Source organism: Saccostrea cucullata, unplaced genomic scaffold, assembly GCF_032062105.1.
Source record: "Saccostrea cucullata isolate Sc308-1 unplaced genomic scaffold, CSIRO_AGI_Scuc_v1 ctg2499, whole genome shotgun sequence".
Taxonomy (NCBI): domain Eukaryota; kingdom Metazoa; phylum Mollusca; class Bivalvia; order Ostreida; family Ostreidae; genus Saccostrea; species Saccostrea cuccullata.
This window is the reverse complement of record NW_026917985.1, coordinates 72,067-89,468: the sequence shown is the minus strand read 5'-3', so window position 1 is coordinate 89,468 and position 17,402 is coordinate 72,067. Positions and strand designations below refer to the sequence as shown.

The window sequence follows — 17,402 nt, the reverse complement described above, 5'->3', positions numbered from 1 at the left end:
TACTATAAATGATTTAAATTCCATTTTTTTTTGGTATTTTGCTTTTGTTTGTAATTCATTCCCTGTAAACAGTACTGATGCACTCTTACTGCTTCACAGCTCAAAATTGAGATAATATATATATATAATTCCATTAATATACTTTGATTTGTCAATAAATGAATTATTGCTGTTAGGTTTATAAATTTGACAGATATATCTATGGAATTGATACAATATGTGTAAAACAGCATGCTTACACAAATGTAGGAAAAAATTTTCAGAACTTAGTGCGTCATTAAAATTATTCAATATAAATTAAAGAATGATCCCCTTTCCTACTTAAAGTACCGAATTATAATGAAATGTATGAGTGACTCATTTTGGAAAACGTCCATGAAAATTAAAGGCCAAATGCGAATAAACTAGTATGCTCCCCCTTTTTTTTTTTTATTAAATCAGAGTTTATAAAAGAAGTAGAGACTATACATGAACAATATGTCATTATAAAGGTTCCAGCGAAACAAAGGCAGGTAACAGTACCGTCTTTGTTAGAAAGGCTCATTTCTATAACTCTATTTAGGAAGAACTTAGGTTTCGTTTATTCTACGTCTTGAAATCTGCTTATACTAAATGAGTTTGATCTACACTAACTTTTTTGGATTGCTTTACTTCATAAAGTTCTTACAAACAAAAATATCCTGCTGGGTCCAGCAAATGCTTAACCAATGTCTATATTCATTATATTGACCTTATCAGCAAATATGACCTATCACTGGAAGAAACAAAAAGTATTCAAAATCAAAAGTCCATAAAACAAATCAATACAAAACAGGAACAGAGCAAACACATACCTCCAAATCATCAGAGGTGGGATCAGGTCCCATGAAGGAGTGAGCATTCCCTGCCGACCGGTCACACCCGCTGTGTGTTCCTTGTCAAGATCGAAAAATAACGGAAAAATCCGTCGTCAATTCACAATATAAACAATGGACTGACAAAAAGGATGAAAAATGTCAGTCAGCATTTAACTCAATGATAAATTGTATTCTGATAAGCTCACTGTATCGACCATAGAACTTATGAAATGATGACTTTAAACGAGACTGCTTTTTTTTGTTTCATCAACTTGTTTGTCAATAATTTACCTCGTTTTAAAAATCGTTCATACTTAGAGCATGCTCCTGCTTATCGAATCAACTGAGATACATGTATATAAATTCCATATGCAGGTGATGGGTCGTATTTGTCCAACTTGTCTCATACATATTGATAGACTTTGTTATGGTACTAACTTTAAACAAAGAAACGTTTCGTCTATTAGATTAATACAAAGGGCTCACAGCAAATGTGAAGGTCAGCAGGGAATGCTTACTCCACTGAAGCACCTGACCCCACCTTTGGGATTCTTTTATATTACAGGTTTACAGAATTGCTTTGTATTTTGTTCTAATGAAATCGATAAATGGTCATTATCTTCAATTTGTGTTTTATAAATGGTCATTATCTTCAATTTGTTTTTTATTTTAAGTGAAAGGATCAAAATACATGTTGAGATATTTTTTGTTTCTATCATGACTTGTCAACTTTCAAAGAGCCCCATTTGTACTAAAATTACTCGTATGATTTCCTTCTTTTTTGTAAATCACCATAAAAGTGTCTTTCCTAGTCTTATACGATTTATTTTTTAAGCTTCCTTTGCACCACCTAAAGATTGTTTTTCAGTCAAAACTGCTGGTAAACAAGCACTTTTGCAGTCACTCTAGTCAAATAAATTGAAGATAATTTTTTTTTTTTATATAAACAAACAATTAAAAAAACCACTCTAGCCAACTCTTTCCAAAAAAAAAATCACACTTTAAATGTGTCACAAATGAAGTAGCAATCGTCAATTTTTAATTTCTTGTATATCACAGATAGTGTTAAAAAAGACTGAAAAACATACACTGTACATGCAGCTTTGCTTTTAAAATTAAGAGAAAAGGCAATCTCAGCCATCTGAATAGAATGGCTTTTAACCATAAATGCTTTTGTAAGGTTGAGTTTTTTTTCAAATATCTGTGTGCAGTAAAATTTCAACTCTTTTATATTAATGCAATCATAATACAATTAACCCGAAAATTTAGCATTTATCTACGGATGTTATAGACAAACCTTTAGAGCTTGGAATTTTCACCAGACGAAGTATAGACTAAATTGCAAAATAAAAAAAATGCCTAAAATATCTCAACTAATTTCTCCCTAGCTGGTCTTTACTTTTTATTATAATTTTTTAAAATCCTAATTCATGTTTCCGTTCATTATTTTGTTTATTTTAGATGATTTAAAAGATTATTAAAATAGCTCTTTCATATGTTTTAAGCTTATTTAAAACAATAAAGCACGTCAATTTACCTGTTAGTTCGTATCATTAAGTTGCACTTTAAAATAAAATGTTTTTTAATAGAGCGTGACCTTCATTCATCCAATTTTCAGTCAGGCATGATCTTGCTACACACCATGTACAGTCAGTACCAGTGAAAGATGGGGTGCATTGACTTATTTTATCATAATTTCGTATCACTTTGATCTAAACAATGAATTTGTAAACAAATATCAATAAAGTAGAAATTTTAAGACTGTACTTTTACCAATTTTTGAAGTCCTTAAGCACATCATGAAAATAAAAAAAAAATAATAAAATAAAATAAACTTAGTACAATTTAATAGAATTTGACAAAAAAGATTTATTTTTTCAAAACGTTAATAAACTTTACGTAGCCTTTCGTAACATAGATGTTTTATCAGAATAAAGTACACGCTAGATCTACAGATGCTCTTATTCTACTAATACGATGATAGGCTCTATGTTTAAATTTGTTTGAAAATGGCCAGAAATTTTACAATTTTGAAAAAAAAATGTGCTTTATATTGTAAATCTCTTTCTTTAAAAAAAAGTCAGATTCTTATTTTGCAAAAATGTAACGCCATAAGCTGCTGTTTATTTCTTATAATCATTTCATTGAATCATTGTATTATAGGTAAGATGAATTGAAATGAGTTTTATATTTTTCAATCTTATTTACGTTAATGTAAAAAAAATCGAACAGAATAAAATTTTAACAATTTTACACAAAATGATATCTACAAGTTCTGGAAAAAAAAATAACTGCACCATTGAAACGATAATATAAGTATGCATGCAAGCATTACTTATGTAAAACATATTGGATTTTAAGGTTCACGTATTGGCAAATTCTAAGTTAAGCAAAATTAATTAAAAAGGCTGTAAATCGGAAATTTGTTCCGGTGCTACTTTTTAAAAATGAAATCATTTATTCTGCTTCCAAAATTGTAACAACATAAAAAATATACTCATATAAAAATTTACAAATAAAGATAAATCTGTACATATTCCCTTTATGAAGTTTATATGTTAAAATATTTTATCAGTAAAATACTGCATATCTGTAAAATGATGAAAAAAACAAACTTCACTCAGATATTGTGATGCTTATTTTTTAAATAAATTATCATTATTATTGTTAAAAAAATGCAAGTATAAAAATTTTAAAAGTACAGCTAACTAACGATCCCCCAAAACAGGATGGAATACATAAACAAGTTAAACCCCTTGTACTCTAGTTTTACAAAAAAAAAATAAGGATTACGTACATTATCATGTACTTTATTGAAATCAATAAAATTTAATAATGCGTTTTAACTTAAAAAATCAAAACAAGTCCGGTAAAAATCGTTTTCGTCAAAATTAAAATAGGGCACACTTTGCCATGAGGCGTGTCTTGGGCCCTTATAAAAGAGGAGGTAGTTGAAGCATCTTGAAATTCAGAGTAACTACCAAATACTCGATTCAACCATGCAGACTCTTGCCATTTTTGTCTTTGTTTGTTTTGCTGGGGCCTCCGCTCTACCAGTCAACAAGACTTTAGAAGGTAATGTACATCAAGTGAATAGGATTCATTTTTTTTCTAATTTTAGATTTTTTTATGTGCACCATTTTTCTCCTAATTTTCTATTTGTTAGTTTCCTGTTTTTTTTTTTTAATGCATTGTAAAATCTTTTTATTCATATCGAGCATCCACTATATGCCTGTGGATTGTAGCGAATTTGACTCTTTTGTCGGCACTCGGTGCTATTGAGCAGTGGAGGGGGCCTTTTTTGTGCCAACACTTACTGCGGGACAGGATCTCAGTTACTGCAGTATCATTCGAAGGATAGTTGTCCACGTTCCGTATATGGATTCGAATCATAGGGGACATTTTATTTATACTATACCAAGAGGGCGACTCTTATGTAAAAGTAAATTTATTTAAGTCTGATTTTGAAAATAACTTCAGTTGATTCTGTTTTTATGCTGATTGATCACACTATTGCATCAAAACAATCCTACATTATGCTTTATATTGTAAATCTCTATCTTTAAAAAAAAAGTCATATTCTTATTTTGCCAAAAAAAAAATAAATAAATAAATAAATTAAAAAAACACACGGAATACTCTTCTTTTGCGTACGATTTGTGAGTGTATGTACAGTGACGTCACTGCTACATCTGATATTCACCAGTGATTAATCATCGTTCAAACTCGGCGACAATTAAAAAGACGGTTTCAAGATAAACCGTTATTTACTTATGCTATTTAAAGGATTAAAAAATATACTTTGTGATAATGTCTGTGATATAATGATTTTACAATTTTAATTTCCTTTTTAAAGGTATACTGTTATTTATAAAGCCAAATAGAACTTATAAAGAATTGTTTATGTTTTGAGTAAATAACTAAATATGCGTAAGATTTTTATTTTAGTGTTCAAGCTTATCTGAAGGTTATAAAAATAGTGTAAGACTGGGAAGGGGGCAACATTTAATTCTTTAGACCTGAAGATAAAATCGTTGCATTTGCCAAGAACGGACAACATTTTCACCTTAAGATCCAACAAAACAGATGTTGCCCCCATACCCATTCAAGTACGTAGGTCTATATAGGTATACTCTTCACTTATGATAAATACTAAAAAAGGAAGATCTCCGAACAGATTAAATCGATATATACTAAACAATTTTTAATGCAATATTTTGGCTTTATCAGTAAAAATAAAATAACAGACAAATAATGAAAAAGAAAATCCATAAGATTATTATATCATTGATGATATATATTACGAAATTATAATTTCTCAGTAATGCTATCTTTTAAATAACATGTGACAATTTGTGCAGCTATTGGGTTTTTTTCGTGTTATTTACGCCATCTTGCACTTGCAAACAATTTTGCGCCAATTAAAATTCGCCCAGTCATGATTTTGTTTAAGAAATGATGCTGTGTTCATTGAATTTTCCGCCCTGTTTTAAATTTGTTCTATCAGGAATTTGTCGAGTGGGAAAAAAAGGGGGGGTTTCCCAATTCACAGTATTTACGTGTTGCCGATATGAACCAAGATCATTGGTGACATAGCAGTGACATGGCCGTCTTACAATCCTTATGATGGACTTAAAGACTGGTCAAGAATGGAAAGTTGATTTTAACCCCAAGAAAACAGTGAATGTAAATTTTTCCAGAAAGCATTTTTCTCATCCCAATGTTAAATTTGGTTTAAATGGCCCCTTAATTGAGCCATCGGAAAATCACACACATTTGGGACTAAATTTTCAGTGTGATGCAAATTGGAAATCTCACATACAAATTACTTATGAGAAAGCATGTAAACGGTTAAATGTTCTACGTATGTTAAAACATTCCCTTTAAAGCGCTAATAAAAATATATATGACATTTATTAGACCAGTTTTAGAATATGGTGATGTTGTTTAATTGTAATGAAAAGGAGTCATCTCTATTGGAAGAAGTTCAAATTACTGCTGCAAGAATTATTACAGTTTTCAAGATCACTTTTATATGATGAATTGGGTTGGAATACATTATCTGACAGAAGGAAAGTACATAAATTAATATTATTTTACAAAATTGTGTATGGGTTAGCACCACAGTACCTTCAAGATCTTCTAAGACTTTGTATTCCACCCCAAACCACATATTCATTAAGAAACAATGACGGTCTTACTTTTCTTATTCCTCAGACGAGGACCACATCATATATGAATAGTTATTTCCCATCTACAATTAAACTAAGGAATAATTTATCATATCATATTAGAAATTTATCAACACTATCTTCTTTCACCAGTGCTCATTATAGAACACCCAATAAGCTTTTTAATCATGGTAATCGTAGTCAAAATATTTTTGTCAGCTAAGAAATAATGCTAGTAGTTTAAATGGCGATTTACAGAAAGATTATATTAGTGATAGTTCAAAATGTAAAATTGTGATTTTCATATAGAAAATGCATATCATTTTTTCTTTGAATGCCCATGTTATGTTGAGCAAAGAAACACTCTTTTTCACTGTATATCTAGTATAGACCTGCAAAATCCTATTCCTATTTCCCTTAATCTTTTATTATTTGGTGATAGTAGTATATCATATGCAAAAAATATGAAATTATTTGATTGTGTTCACAATTATATATCACAAACCAAAAGGTTTCATAAATGAAGTGTAACTATGTAATACTTATTCCAGTTTATGTTTTAAGTTAAATACACATTCATTGTATGTTTATAAATTGCTGTAGTTCTCATTTTTTCGATTCAATTCATTTCCACATTTATAAACCGGTATTCATATGTTGTTTTTTTTTTCCTTTTCTATCTTTACTCATGTATCTTTCTTTCCCCTATGTTCTATTTAAATTTGTGTCTGTATACAACTTATTGGTCATATATAAACCTGTTACTATATATGTGTATTAATTAACCTTGTACCTTTGGAGAGGGCTCATATAGGCTATGCCTGCTGCCCAATCCAATTATGTATTTTACATAATAAAATATGTTCAAATCAAATCAAAGACTGGTCAAAAATTTAAGTTTAAGACCGATGCAAAAACATTCAACTTTCTTGTACGTTTAATTGGTAATAAGTAAATAGAAAGATGTGTGGAACGGTTTAGCAATTGCAAATTTTTCTGAAATTAAAAAAAACAAATATTGATCTAAGTATTTCAGCATGCAACTTTAAAGCGAAAAAAAACTTACATTTTAAAGTTGATACTTAAAATGTTTTATAACATCATATTTTTAGATTTATTGTTTTTCTTTTCTTCTTCTTTTTTTAAATTAAATGTCAAACTTGATATCTCTTAATCTCCCTCTAGCTGGAAATCTGAAGAATTTCAAGACACCGCGGAACTTCGTTTGGAATAGTTGGGAAGTCTTTAAGAAGTTGGGTATCTGGCGTCCAGGATTGATAGATGAATGGGTAATTACATGTAATTTAATTAGCTATCTTTTTTTGCTCATTTTTAAGTTCTCGGTTTTATTTTAACATGATATAATAAAATTTCGATGCTTTCACAAGCTAAATGTATATTTTAATATCTATTTTATTCATTCTTCAAACAATAATGTAAGAGTAATATCACAATCATGAAATTTGGTTTTTGAATTAAAAGTGTTTTTTTTTGTATTCAAAGACAGAGTACATGTGTAATGAAATATTTGTTGATAAACATTTCTCATTGTATACATATAATCAAGAATACAGCAGGGAAATTTCCCATTATATTCTTTTTCCTCATGTTCACTTACACTTACATTACAACTACCGCGGTAGGAAGTCACGCTTACAGTCTTGTCGAATTATTGTTTACTACATGATATATAAGAAAGTGTACAAAATGACGTTAATCATATTTTCTTTCTGAATATAAATTGAAATATATGCCAATCAATGAGCATAAAAAAATGGCATATGTTTTTTTTTTATTTGTTTAGAAATTAAAAGAAAATCAGATCAAAAAGCGCTTTTATAATATGTAACTGAAACTGTACTTTGGCAAATTGATAAAATGGAATGCTTTTTCATGAAAATCAGAGCATAGTCGACCTTCGGTATCTCTAAAACCAATATCTCGATTACATGGGTATGTCGAAGGGGGGTCGAAACTCCCAACCATTTATTTGTTAAATATTTCACCATCTATACTGTATACTGGGAAATTTTCGCCCCAGTTTTATTTTCGCTCCTTTCGCCCTTCCCTCATTAGGGCGAATTTAAAACGGTGCGAGTTCAAATGATACAGTATAATTTCTTAAACGAAACTCGGAAGGGGCGAATTTAAAACTGGGCAAAATTGTTTGCAAGTGTGGAAGGGCGAAAGTAACAAGGGGCGAAAATAACCCCGTATACAGTATTTCTTTTTTCTCTCTTTCAAATTGAATTCGAGTTAACGAAGCTTATTTTTCTTAACACCGTTCGCAGGATGGGACCGATCAGGACTCACCAATAGCAGACCTTCTTCAGACAATGATTGTCTTTGATGCAAACGGGGTTCCTCATAAGGTACGGTTATCATAAGCATTGTATTGTTCTTTGTCATTTTACACGTAAGCTGTAAGAAAACTTGGCAATGGAGATAAAAAATGCCTACGTTCTGATGAATTAAATCTAGAGTAGTGCTGCCTTGACGAAAACATCAATATTAATCTAGCAATTAAACAACTTATCCGAAGAGAAATGAACTTGATTAACTTAAAGATGTATCCTTCAGATTATCACACATATGACATTTTGAATTAAACATTTTCTGTGTTGTTAATTTTCTGGCTCAGTGAGAAGTAAATGATGTCTACCTATGTTTTTATATGGACTTGTGCTTTACGTATACATTGTGTTATTAGATTTATTAAATTTTGTAGCCAAAGGGAATTAAACCAAGCAGAAAATCTTCAGTGAAGATCACGGAGCTCGATCGTCATCCTCAACCACCGGTAAATTACTCAACATAAAAATAAATGCAAACTTTAAACTTGTATATATTTTGGGGGAGATCACACAATATGATATTTTTAAAAACGTAAACGTTATTTATTTCTGTGTGTATTTTCAGTTGTAGCTTTTGAATCAGAATTTCAGTTCATTTAAGTTCATTTATGACACGCGCACGGTGCATGAAAAGTACATTTTTTATCAATATAAAATTGACATGTTCAATGGCATGAAAAGAAAAGAAATGCTTAGAAACTTTAACTTACTCTTTAAAAAACAGAAAACAAATTTTTCTTTTCTGTAACTCTAATTACAGAAATCTAAGAAGAAAAGGGTATGTTACACTTAATTTTAAATTATATTTTCTCATTGACAAGATTTGAATATCGCGTTTTAAAATTTCATTTATTAATTGATTAATTATGTATTAAAACTACCATACATGGTACTGAACATCAGAGATCTTTTAACAGATGAAGAGAAATTTCAAGACAGATGCACGTCTTTGGGAGAGCAAAATAATCCCATATACTATCCAAAGTGGATGTGAGTTTTTTTTTTATTTACAGCATAGTAACTGTTGTACTGTATTTCTATACATTCTCCAGCTACTGCATTTAAAGATTTTGGCAATATTACATAATTTTTCTGTAGAGGACATTGTATCAATTCAAAACATTTTATAACATTATCAGAAAGTTTAGCGGGACAATTTTTGATTAATATCCAATATTTCAAATATATACAATGTTTAGTAATTTTTGAAATACTTAAGTTTGAATAAAACTCTTTTTACTAGTATCTTCACAGATGAACCAAGGAATACAGGAGGGGATCCAGGAATTTCATGATCTTACCTGCTTGCAGTTCGTCCCAAATGCTCAAAGGCCAAGTCTTCCTCATAACACATACCTGAAGTTTGTAAATGGGTAAAGATACCTTTCAGTTTGGTCCTTGTCAAGTAAAACACGTACAAAAAGAATACCTTGGCTTCTTTAAAAAGAGATTTCTATGTCCGAAAAAAAAAACCATTAATAGAATTCTAAATGATATTTGAAATTAATTAAATACAAAAACGACTATATGTTATAAATATATTAATGTATTCAAAAAAATAATTTCAGTTTTTCAAACAACATATTTTTTATCGTTTGATTATCCTTCATCTATTTCAAGAACTGTCTTCAAGAATATAATATATCAGAGTTAACCCGAAATACATGTAGGATCTTAGCATAAGGTATTCTGTAAAATATTGTCAAAAATTATTTTCTTTTTTTTTTTCTTTAAAAAATCAGACAGGGTTGTGCTTCTTATGTTGGACGCACTGATATGTTAGAACAGCAAGTTACTCTGCAGGATCCCCAATGTTCTCAGGTAAGTTACTTTTTAAAAGTGTTTTTATAAACAGTAAATAGCGCTGATAAAGACGATACGCTTATCTAAAAAAAAAAAACCCACTAAATTGATATATACAGAGTTGTAAGCTTCAACAACAAAACATTCGCTATTGTTTATTATTAAACACCTGTGAATGCACTTGGATCTAGATTGATATTGATTTTTAATGCTGGCATTCGTGCAAATCAAAGTGAGGCCACAAACATGCCCATTTTTTTTTTCCATTTTTATTTTAAGTAAATGCAAAACTCTGCATCATTTAATGAGAAATTAACACATTTGTGGGGTGTGTTTCATTTGCATCCTATATAAGCTAAACTTTTCAAAATAAGAAACTGACACACCAAATCGTACAAATAAATATGTTTCAATATTATTTTGAGATTTCATCGGTAAATATTACTTTTTGGAGCAAGCATCATCATTCAGATGTTTGCTACAGAATATAACACTTCTATTGCATATGACTGTTTATATGTTAGCTATGAAAGAAAATAACCATTCTTTTCTCTTTTTAAATCAGACAAAAATTGTGATTCATGAACTGATGCACGCAATTGGTCAGATGCACGAACAGCAGAGAACAGATCGAGACCAGTACATAGATATAATTTACAGCAACATTCCCCAAAATGGCCGCCACAACTTTGATAAAAGCAATACATTTGACAGAACACCGTACGATGTGGAGTCCATTCTGCAATACCCATTGACGGTTGATATTTTTTCATAAATTGAATTTTTCAATTAAATAGATGAAAATACTTTTCTGACTAGAAAGTCTTTTTTTTAGGAACAACGAATTAAAACAAAGAGTTTATTTTTCAGTCATTTTCCCAAAATGGTGGGAAAACAATGCAACTAAAAGACACCAGATTGGAAGCATTGATTGATACTGCAAAAACATTTACGCATAATGATCTAAAAGAGATCACAACCGCGTATCAGTGCACAGGTTTGTTAAATCATGATGTAGTCTTAGCATTTTATTTGAATTGAATTGTTTGAAAGTAATGGAATGTTGAAAAAGAGCATTATTAATTCTATTCATGCAAATACATGTAGACTGAGAGCTCATGATGAAATATTTAAATTTCCATTGCATGGTAATTTTATGAATGAATGCCTTTTGCATTTAGGCATATTATCACGCAAGCAACTCGATTGGTCACATCATGAAACCAAAAACATAAGACAGTTATATCTTAAATGAAATATTTTTTAATACACAGCATCCTGTCAAAATCCACCCAGCTGTCAGAATGAGGGTTTTGTGGCCCATACCTGTCAATGTTTGTGTCCCTCTGAACTTACAGGAACCACGTGTGAACAAGTTACCACCGACACAGGTAAACTCTTCGAACAGGTTTCCATATCTACACTGTACAGGAAAATTCTATGAAAAAACAAACAAGCAAGCATTGAAAAAGAACAGGTTGATCATTAATTTTGTCATGGTTCAGTTGTTCCAGACTACGAAATAATAAAAAAGGATGCATCATATACGATATCAAATTAAAAAAATGTAGTCCTGTTATCATTCAGAAATATGATAAGTAAAAGTACTAGTACTACAGCCATAATAAGCAAAAAGGTTGAACAATAAAATTTAACAAAATTATCATTGTTTAGGATGTGGTGGTGTTATTAATCTGAGTTCGGGTCAAAGCCAGACCATCGAGTCTCCTGGTTACCCGAATGCGGTTAGCACCGACAAAGAATGTGTCTGGCTAGTCAGAGTAAGTCTATTATTTATAGAAAACAGAAAACTGAAAAAAACAGAATAAAAACTAGAGCAAAGCTCGTTGCAAAGCAACGAGAAGGTCTTCCGTCCTGTTTTGACCGGAAGTGACGTCAGCAAAAAGAAAGCAATGAGCTTAGCCGTCTCCAGTCACTTTATAATTTCAATTTTGCATCAAAACCTTAAATAATAAGCTATTTTTGGCTACTTCCGGTTTGACTGGAAGTGATGTCGATGGACAGAAAATCAAGTTTTGTGCTTGTTGTGATATATGTTACCCAAAAACTTGTCAAGAACAGCAAAAATATGCATTTTCTGACTACTTCCGGTTTGACCGGAAGTGACGTCGCCGGACGCATTTTGACAACTTCATTAGATTAAGCTTGACATTTTGAACAACATTGCTTCTTGGATGTATAACAAATTCTCAATACTTTTTGAGATATCTGGAAAAAAATTTTGGTCCCTCTAGATCCCTTAGTTTAGGGGTCAGCCCTTTTTTCTAGATATCGTTCAAAAGATCTTGTAATTCTGCACAAATTTTGTTCTATATATTTTAACAAAATATTTTTAGTTTAGAAGATAAAGAGCAAAATATGTGTAAATTTTCGCTCTTTTAGGCGTTCTAATTTTTGACCCCTGTATAGCGCCATCTTAAATAGAGAAATCGAAAAACAAAAATCACTATGCACAACTTCAATCCTTCTATTATCTAAAATCAGTAGAATTTTTGCTCCAGCTTTAGCCGTCTCTGAGTCTTTGTCTGGAAACGAAAGCCTATAAAATTTCGTTTAAAGGGGAATAACTCAAAACCGGAAGTGACTTTTCTAAATTTTAGATAACATTCTGATAGAGTTTAGTAACGTCTATCAACTCTGAAAATTTGAGCAAAATCCATTGAGAAATGAGTGAAATATGAGGCCTCAAAGTTGGCGTCTAGGAAAAGGAAAAAAAAAAGAATAATAAGAATATTAATCTTAATCATCAGAATCAGTAGAAGGTCTTCCGTTGGAAACGGAAGACCTTAATTAGAGTCCGGAAAAATATCTTTTAAATAAGTAAATTACCGTATTTATTTCTGCTAAGTCACATAATTTTGAAATGTACTATAAAAAGACGGTTTTTTTTTCTCGCCAGGGGCCAAGTGAATCAAATATAAGACTAACAATAGACGAACTGGATTTAGCAAGGAATAATTTTGATTCGAAGTGCTATCACTGGCTAGAGATTAGGTTCAATATGATCGGCCAAAGTGGAATCAGGTATGACATTATAAAATATTTTTAAGTATACTTATTAATTTTTACATTTTATGAATTGACTTCAGACTTTTTGAAACTATGTTTATAAATAATCTAAACCATATTCAATAATCTGGTTGTGGAGATTTGGATATTATTTTACTTTATTTTATCTATTTATTTATCTTCTTTATTTGCTTTTAAGGCAGTGTAACACAGTTAGCGGTCAAAATTACTTAACGACAAATGATGGTGAGAGCAACCTGATGCTCCTGAAGTTTGACAGTCGATTTAATAAAAACACCCAAACCTCACAGGGTCAAAGATTCAAACTTACTGTGAAAGCTGAAGGAGGTAGGTTCTATTTGTTCTATACATGCAATACATTTCATTGAAAGTATTACACAAACTCTGTTCAGGTAATTATAAATACACTAATATATGAACATGAATTTATAATAAAGAAAAGGAATGAAATAAAGAATGATTTTATACTTAATAATAATCTTGATATCTATACTCAATGTAAATTTAAGTAAATAACACTATACACACCTGTTTTGAGGTCTGTGTTTCCTCTGCTCCTTTTTAGTATTGTTTCATGTCTTGAATACCGTTTGTTTTCTCTATCTATTTCATTTATATGCATGCAGATCATTTTTAACATATTTTTTAAAAGCATTAAGTACGAAATATTATACTCAGATTTAATGTTTGCTTTTTTTGTAGGAACATCTTCAAACCCATGCGATCCTAATCCCTGTCTGAATTCCGGATCGTGCACCGTTGTTGGCTCAACTTTTGATTGTACATGCACAACAGGCTGGACTGGAACAACATGCGATACTCCTGTTCTCAGTTGTCAACCGAATCCATGCCAAAATGGCGGCACCTGTTCTATAATTGGTAACAGTGTATCATGTGACTGTCCACCGGGATGGATCGGGCCTAACTGTGAAAGTAAGTATATAGTAACAAACAACACAAATATCAGAAAAAGTAGATGTAATATTCTATGTTGTAGCTTATACTTTTAAACTTTTTATTCAAAAGACAGATTTACGAGATAAAGATTTTAGGTGAAATAATAGAGAGAGAGTTTTTTTTTTTAATAAATTTTTTTTTAGACATTTTCTGTTCTTTGCCTACAAACGTGTTCAAGAAAAATAATATATAATTCTTGGAAAATTTATGATAAAGTCGATAAAGAAAATATTGAGACAAGGTTGAGACTCGATAATCGAATTTAATCGAATGACAAAAAAATTACATTTTCTGTTATGTTCCCTATGTATAATACACTCTCAATTTTAGCCTCATCCACTTCAACCAGTACAACAACGACAACAACGACCACAACTGTTACACCGCCTACAGGTACCTCCAGACTTTGTAACTTCGAATCATCTAATTGCTGGATGGTGAAATACGGAGAACTTTACTCAGTACAGGTAATCATCTGCTTCTTAAGATTATTGATTTTTAGAGACCTGTCACCTATGGCTTTTAAAATGTATATAAAGTATTTAAAAAATTTCAACTTGATACTGTAAAATCACAAAATTTCTTGGGGGTTTAATTTCGTGGTTTTCGATGTACGATGAGACCTGCGAATTTATGTCCACCACGAAATACAATTTCACATATATTACTACTGAACAATTCAGCCACAAATTCAAATCCTCGTGAATCAATATATTTCCCTAAAACAACGAAAATTTGAACCCTGGAAAATGTGTGATTTTACAGTAATTCCTAAATGAAAATTTTTTTAAAAAATTGAACAAGAAATGAAGTAAGATTGCAAATTTCAAATCATTTTTTAAATAATTATTTAAAGTTTATGCATAAAAATCTTCGTATTTCACCATTTCTTCAGAAAATCTTTTTATTTTCTTGCATGCTACTGTGTAGGTATCTTCCAGCATGGAACCGTATGCTGGGTATCTTAATACTGCCAGGTTTGGATATCTTTTACCTGGCTATTCCTTCATACTGGAATCCCCATCTGGAACCCTCAGTAGTAAGTTTTTGAAAATTCCATATGACATCAAATTTTTTTCTACTTTGCAAACATTTATGTCATCTCCATGGCCTTTCACAATGACAAAGGAAATGAAAGACATGTTCATTTTGAGTGAAAAAGTATAGCGATATACACCATAGTCAGGTGTTTGTATTAAACAAAAATATAAAGAATATTGTTATGATGAAAAATGGCGCCTTTTTGAAAACTGCTAATCTCTTGGCCCTTGGTTAAGGAGCATATAATAAGTGTAAGAATGAGATTTGTTGGATCATTCGGAAATTGCATTTTTTTCTTTGAAAACCTATTTTCTCGTCTCTCCTTACTGTGTACAGGAAAAATTTCGCCTCCGTTTTATTTTCGCCCCTTTCGCCCTCTTCCTGATTGGGCGAATTTAAAACGATGCGAATTCAAATTACACAGCATAATTTCTTAAGCAAAACTATGACTGGGCGAAAATAAAACGGGACAAAGTTGTTCGCAAGTGCAAAAGGGCAAAAATAATACAGGGCGAAAATAACCCTGTATACAGTATTTCTTTAAAAATGTCATCCAGGAAGAAAACAGAGTATTTAAATAGAGTATTTAAAGATGAAATGAACATTTATCAAGAACTCAATTATTTGCTTTGTTTTTTGCCTTTTCCGGCTTTTGAACTAATCATTTTTAGTTATTGAATTTTACTTTATTAATTGTAGATAAACAGTACTGCATCAGTTTTGGATTTTACATCAATGGCTTTTATCACTATGTGGACGTTTATCTCCGCAACATGTCCCAACAAATACAGGTTCTTTGGTCATACAATCAGACCACTAACGGCAACTGGTACTCGGTGGAGATCCCATTTTATGGAACCTCTTCTGATCATATTGTAAGCAAACAATTTTACTACTTATTTGTATTTTTAAAATCAGTATAATTACATTCAGTGTAATTTTCTTTATGAAATCCATTCGAAATTCTCGACGTTCAAATTTCTATAACACACGCGAAACCTTGTCACCGCGCATTAGAATACACAGTAGGAACTACATGCATTTTCAAAATTTAGGAACAACAAAATGTGTATTGTTTTGACTCAATTTCATTTAAAAAAACTACCCTTTTAAAATTAACATAAAATACAACAAATGTGCATTACAAATTAATTTGTCATTTTATATGAATTCAATGCTTAAATAATTACAACGATTTTTCTGAAGAAAAAAAAAGACTCAGAAATTAACCGGTGAATTATTTTATCATGTAATCATAATGACTTAGTTGGAGTTTTAATATGCTTACGCCATATATTCAAATCAAAATTTTAATCAAGCTATTTTGAAAGAATCATTCAGGCATGGCCCAGTTTTCTCATATGACAACGGTTCAGCTTTAAAGTCTAAATAAATCTTATAAAACGTTTATCTATGTGATATCAATTTCAACACCGCCAGGTTTTCGAAAGATTTGATTGTTATAGCATTCTGTGATGATCTGTAAAAGAAAAAAAAATATTTGTAAAATCTAAATATCAATGGGAATGTGAATTTCAGATGGAAAATTTGTATAAAAAAGAAGAAAAAGAGAAATGTACTTCTTCAATAGTTAATGAAGTTTTAAAAGTATAGTTGTATATAAACCTAGTTCAATATCTCGTGGGAGACGTCAAATAGGTCATGAGCTGTAAATAATTATATTGTTCAAATGATTTATATCAAAGAAATAACAGTAAGAAATAGATCATCATTGTTACACATTCAGCGTTCACATGTATACTGTATAAAGTATATTAAACGAAATAAGATTTAAAAAAACAACAACTTTTTTTCTCTGCCATTTGGTAATTTTTGAATGGACACGATGACATTTTTCAAATAAAACACCTTCTAGAAATATTTCTGAATGATGGGAATAATGTAATTTATTGTTTCAGGCAATTGAAGGGTACATCTCGTATGGAACGTTCGCTATTGACGAAATCCGACTTCTGGAAGGAGCGTGCCCTACAGGTTTTAATGGATAATGAAAACGGTTAACGAAGATGTTTTATACTTTTGAAATACTGAATAATTTTAATAAATATTTGATTTTATGAATGAATTTTCTGTTCTTTAAACAAGATAATTATTAAGTAGAAATAAGCGCAGACAAACAGATGAGAGATAGAGAGTCAAATGCGATATCATGAATCTGACGAATATTT

The 17,402-nt window shown here is 30.7% G+C and overlaps 1 protein-coding gene across 1 annotated transcript; it reads left to right on the top strand.

The window, feature by feature from the left end:
- Nucleotides 1-3,835: 3,835 nt before the first annotated feature.
- LOC134274343 (blastula protease 10-like) lies at nucleotides 3,836-17,222 on the top strand. The gene is made up of 19 exons (XM_062756655.1): nucleotides 3,836-3,911; nucleotides 7,193-7,296; nucleotides 8,299-8,379; nucleotides 8,736-8,807; nucleotides 9,122-9,139; nucleotides 9,279-9,351; nucleotides 9,605-9,734; nucleotides 10,104-10,182; nucleotides 10,730-10,921; nucleotides 11,035-11,161; nucleotides 11,439-11,555; nucleotides 11,839-11,945; nucleotides 13,085-13,209; nucleotides 13,394-13,542; nucleotides 13,918-14,148; nucleotides 14,503-14,639; nucleotides 15,103-15,211; nucleotides 15,913-16,088; nucleotides 17,133-17,222. The coding sequence occupies exons 1-19, from the start codon at nucleotides 3,836-3,838 to the stop codon at nucleotides 17,220-17,222; spliced, it is 2,193 nt and encodes a 730-aa protein (XP_062612639.1).
- Nucleotides 17,223-17,402: the final 180 nt, after the last annotated feature.

Excerpts from the sequence above, each read along its gene's own strand:
- LOC134274343 (XM_062756655.1), top strand. The coding sequence starts at position 3,836 with ATGCAGACTCTTGCCATTTTTGTCTTTGTTTGTTTTGCTGGGGCCTCC. Across the intron at positions 11,946-13,084 it reads AATGTGTCTGGCTAGTCAGA|GGGCCAAGTGAATCAAATAT; the intron begins GTAAGTCTATTA and ends TTTTCTCGCCAG. Across the intron at positions 14,640-15,102 it reads GAGAACTTTACTCAGTACAG|GTATCTTCCAGCATGGAACC; the intron begins GTAATCATCTGC and ends GCTACTGTGTAG.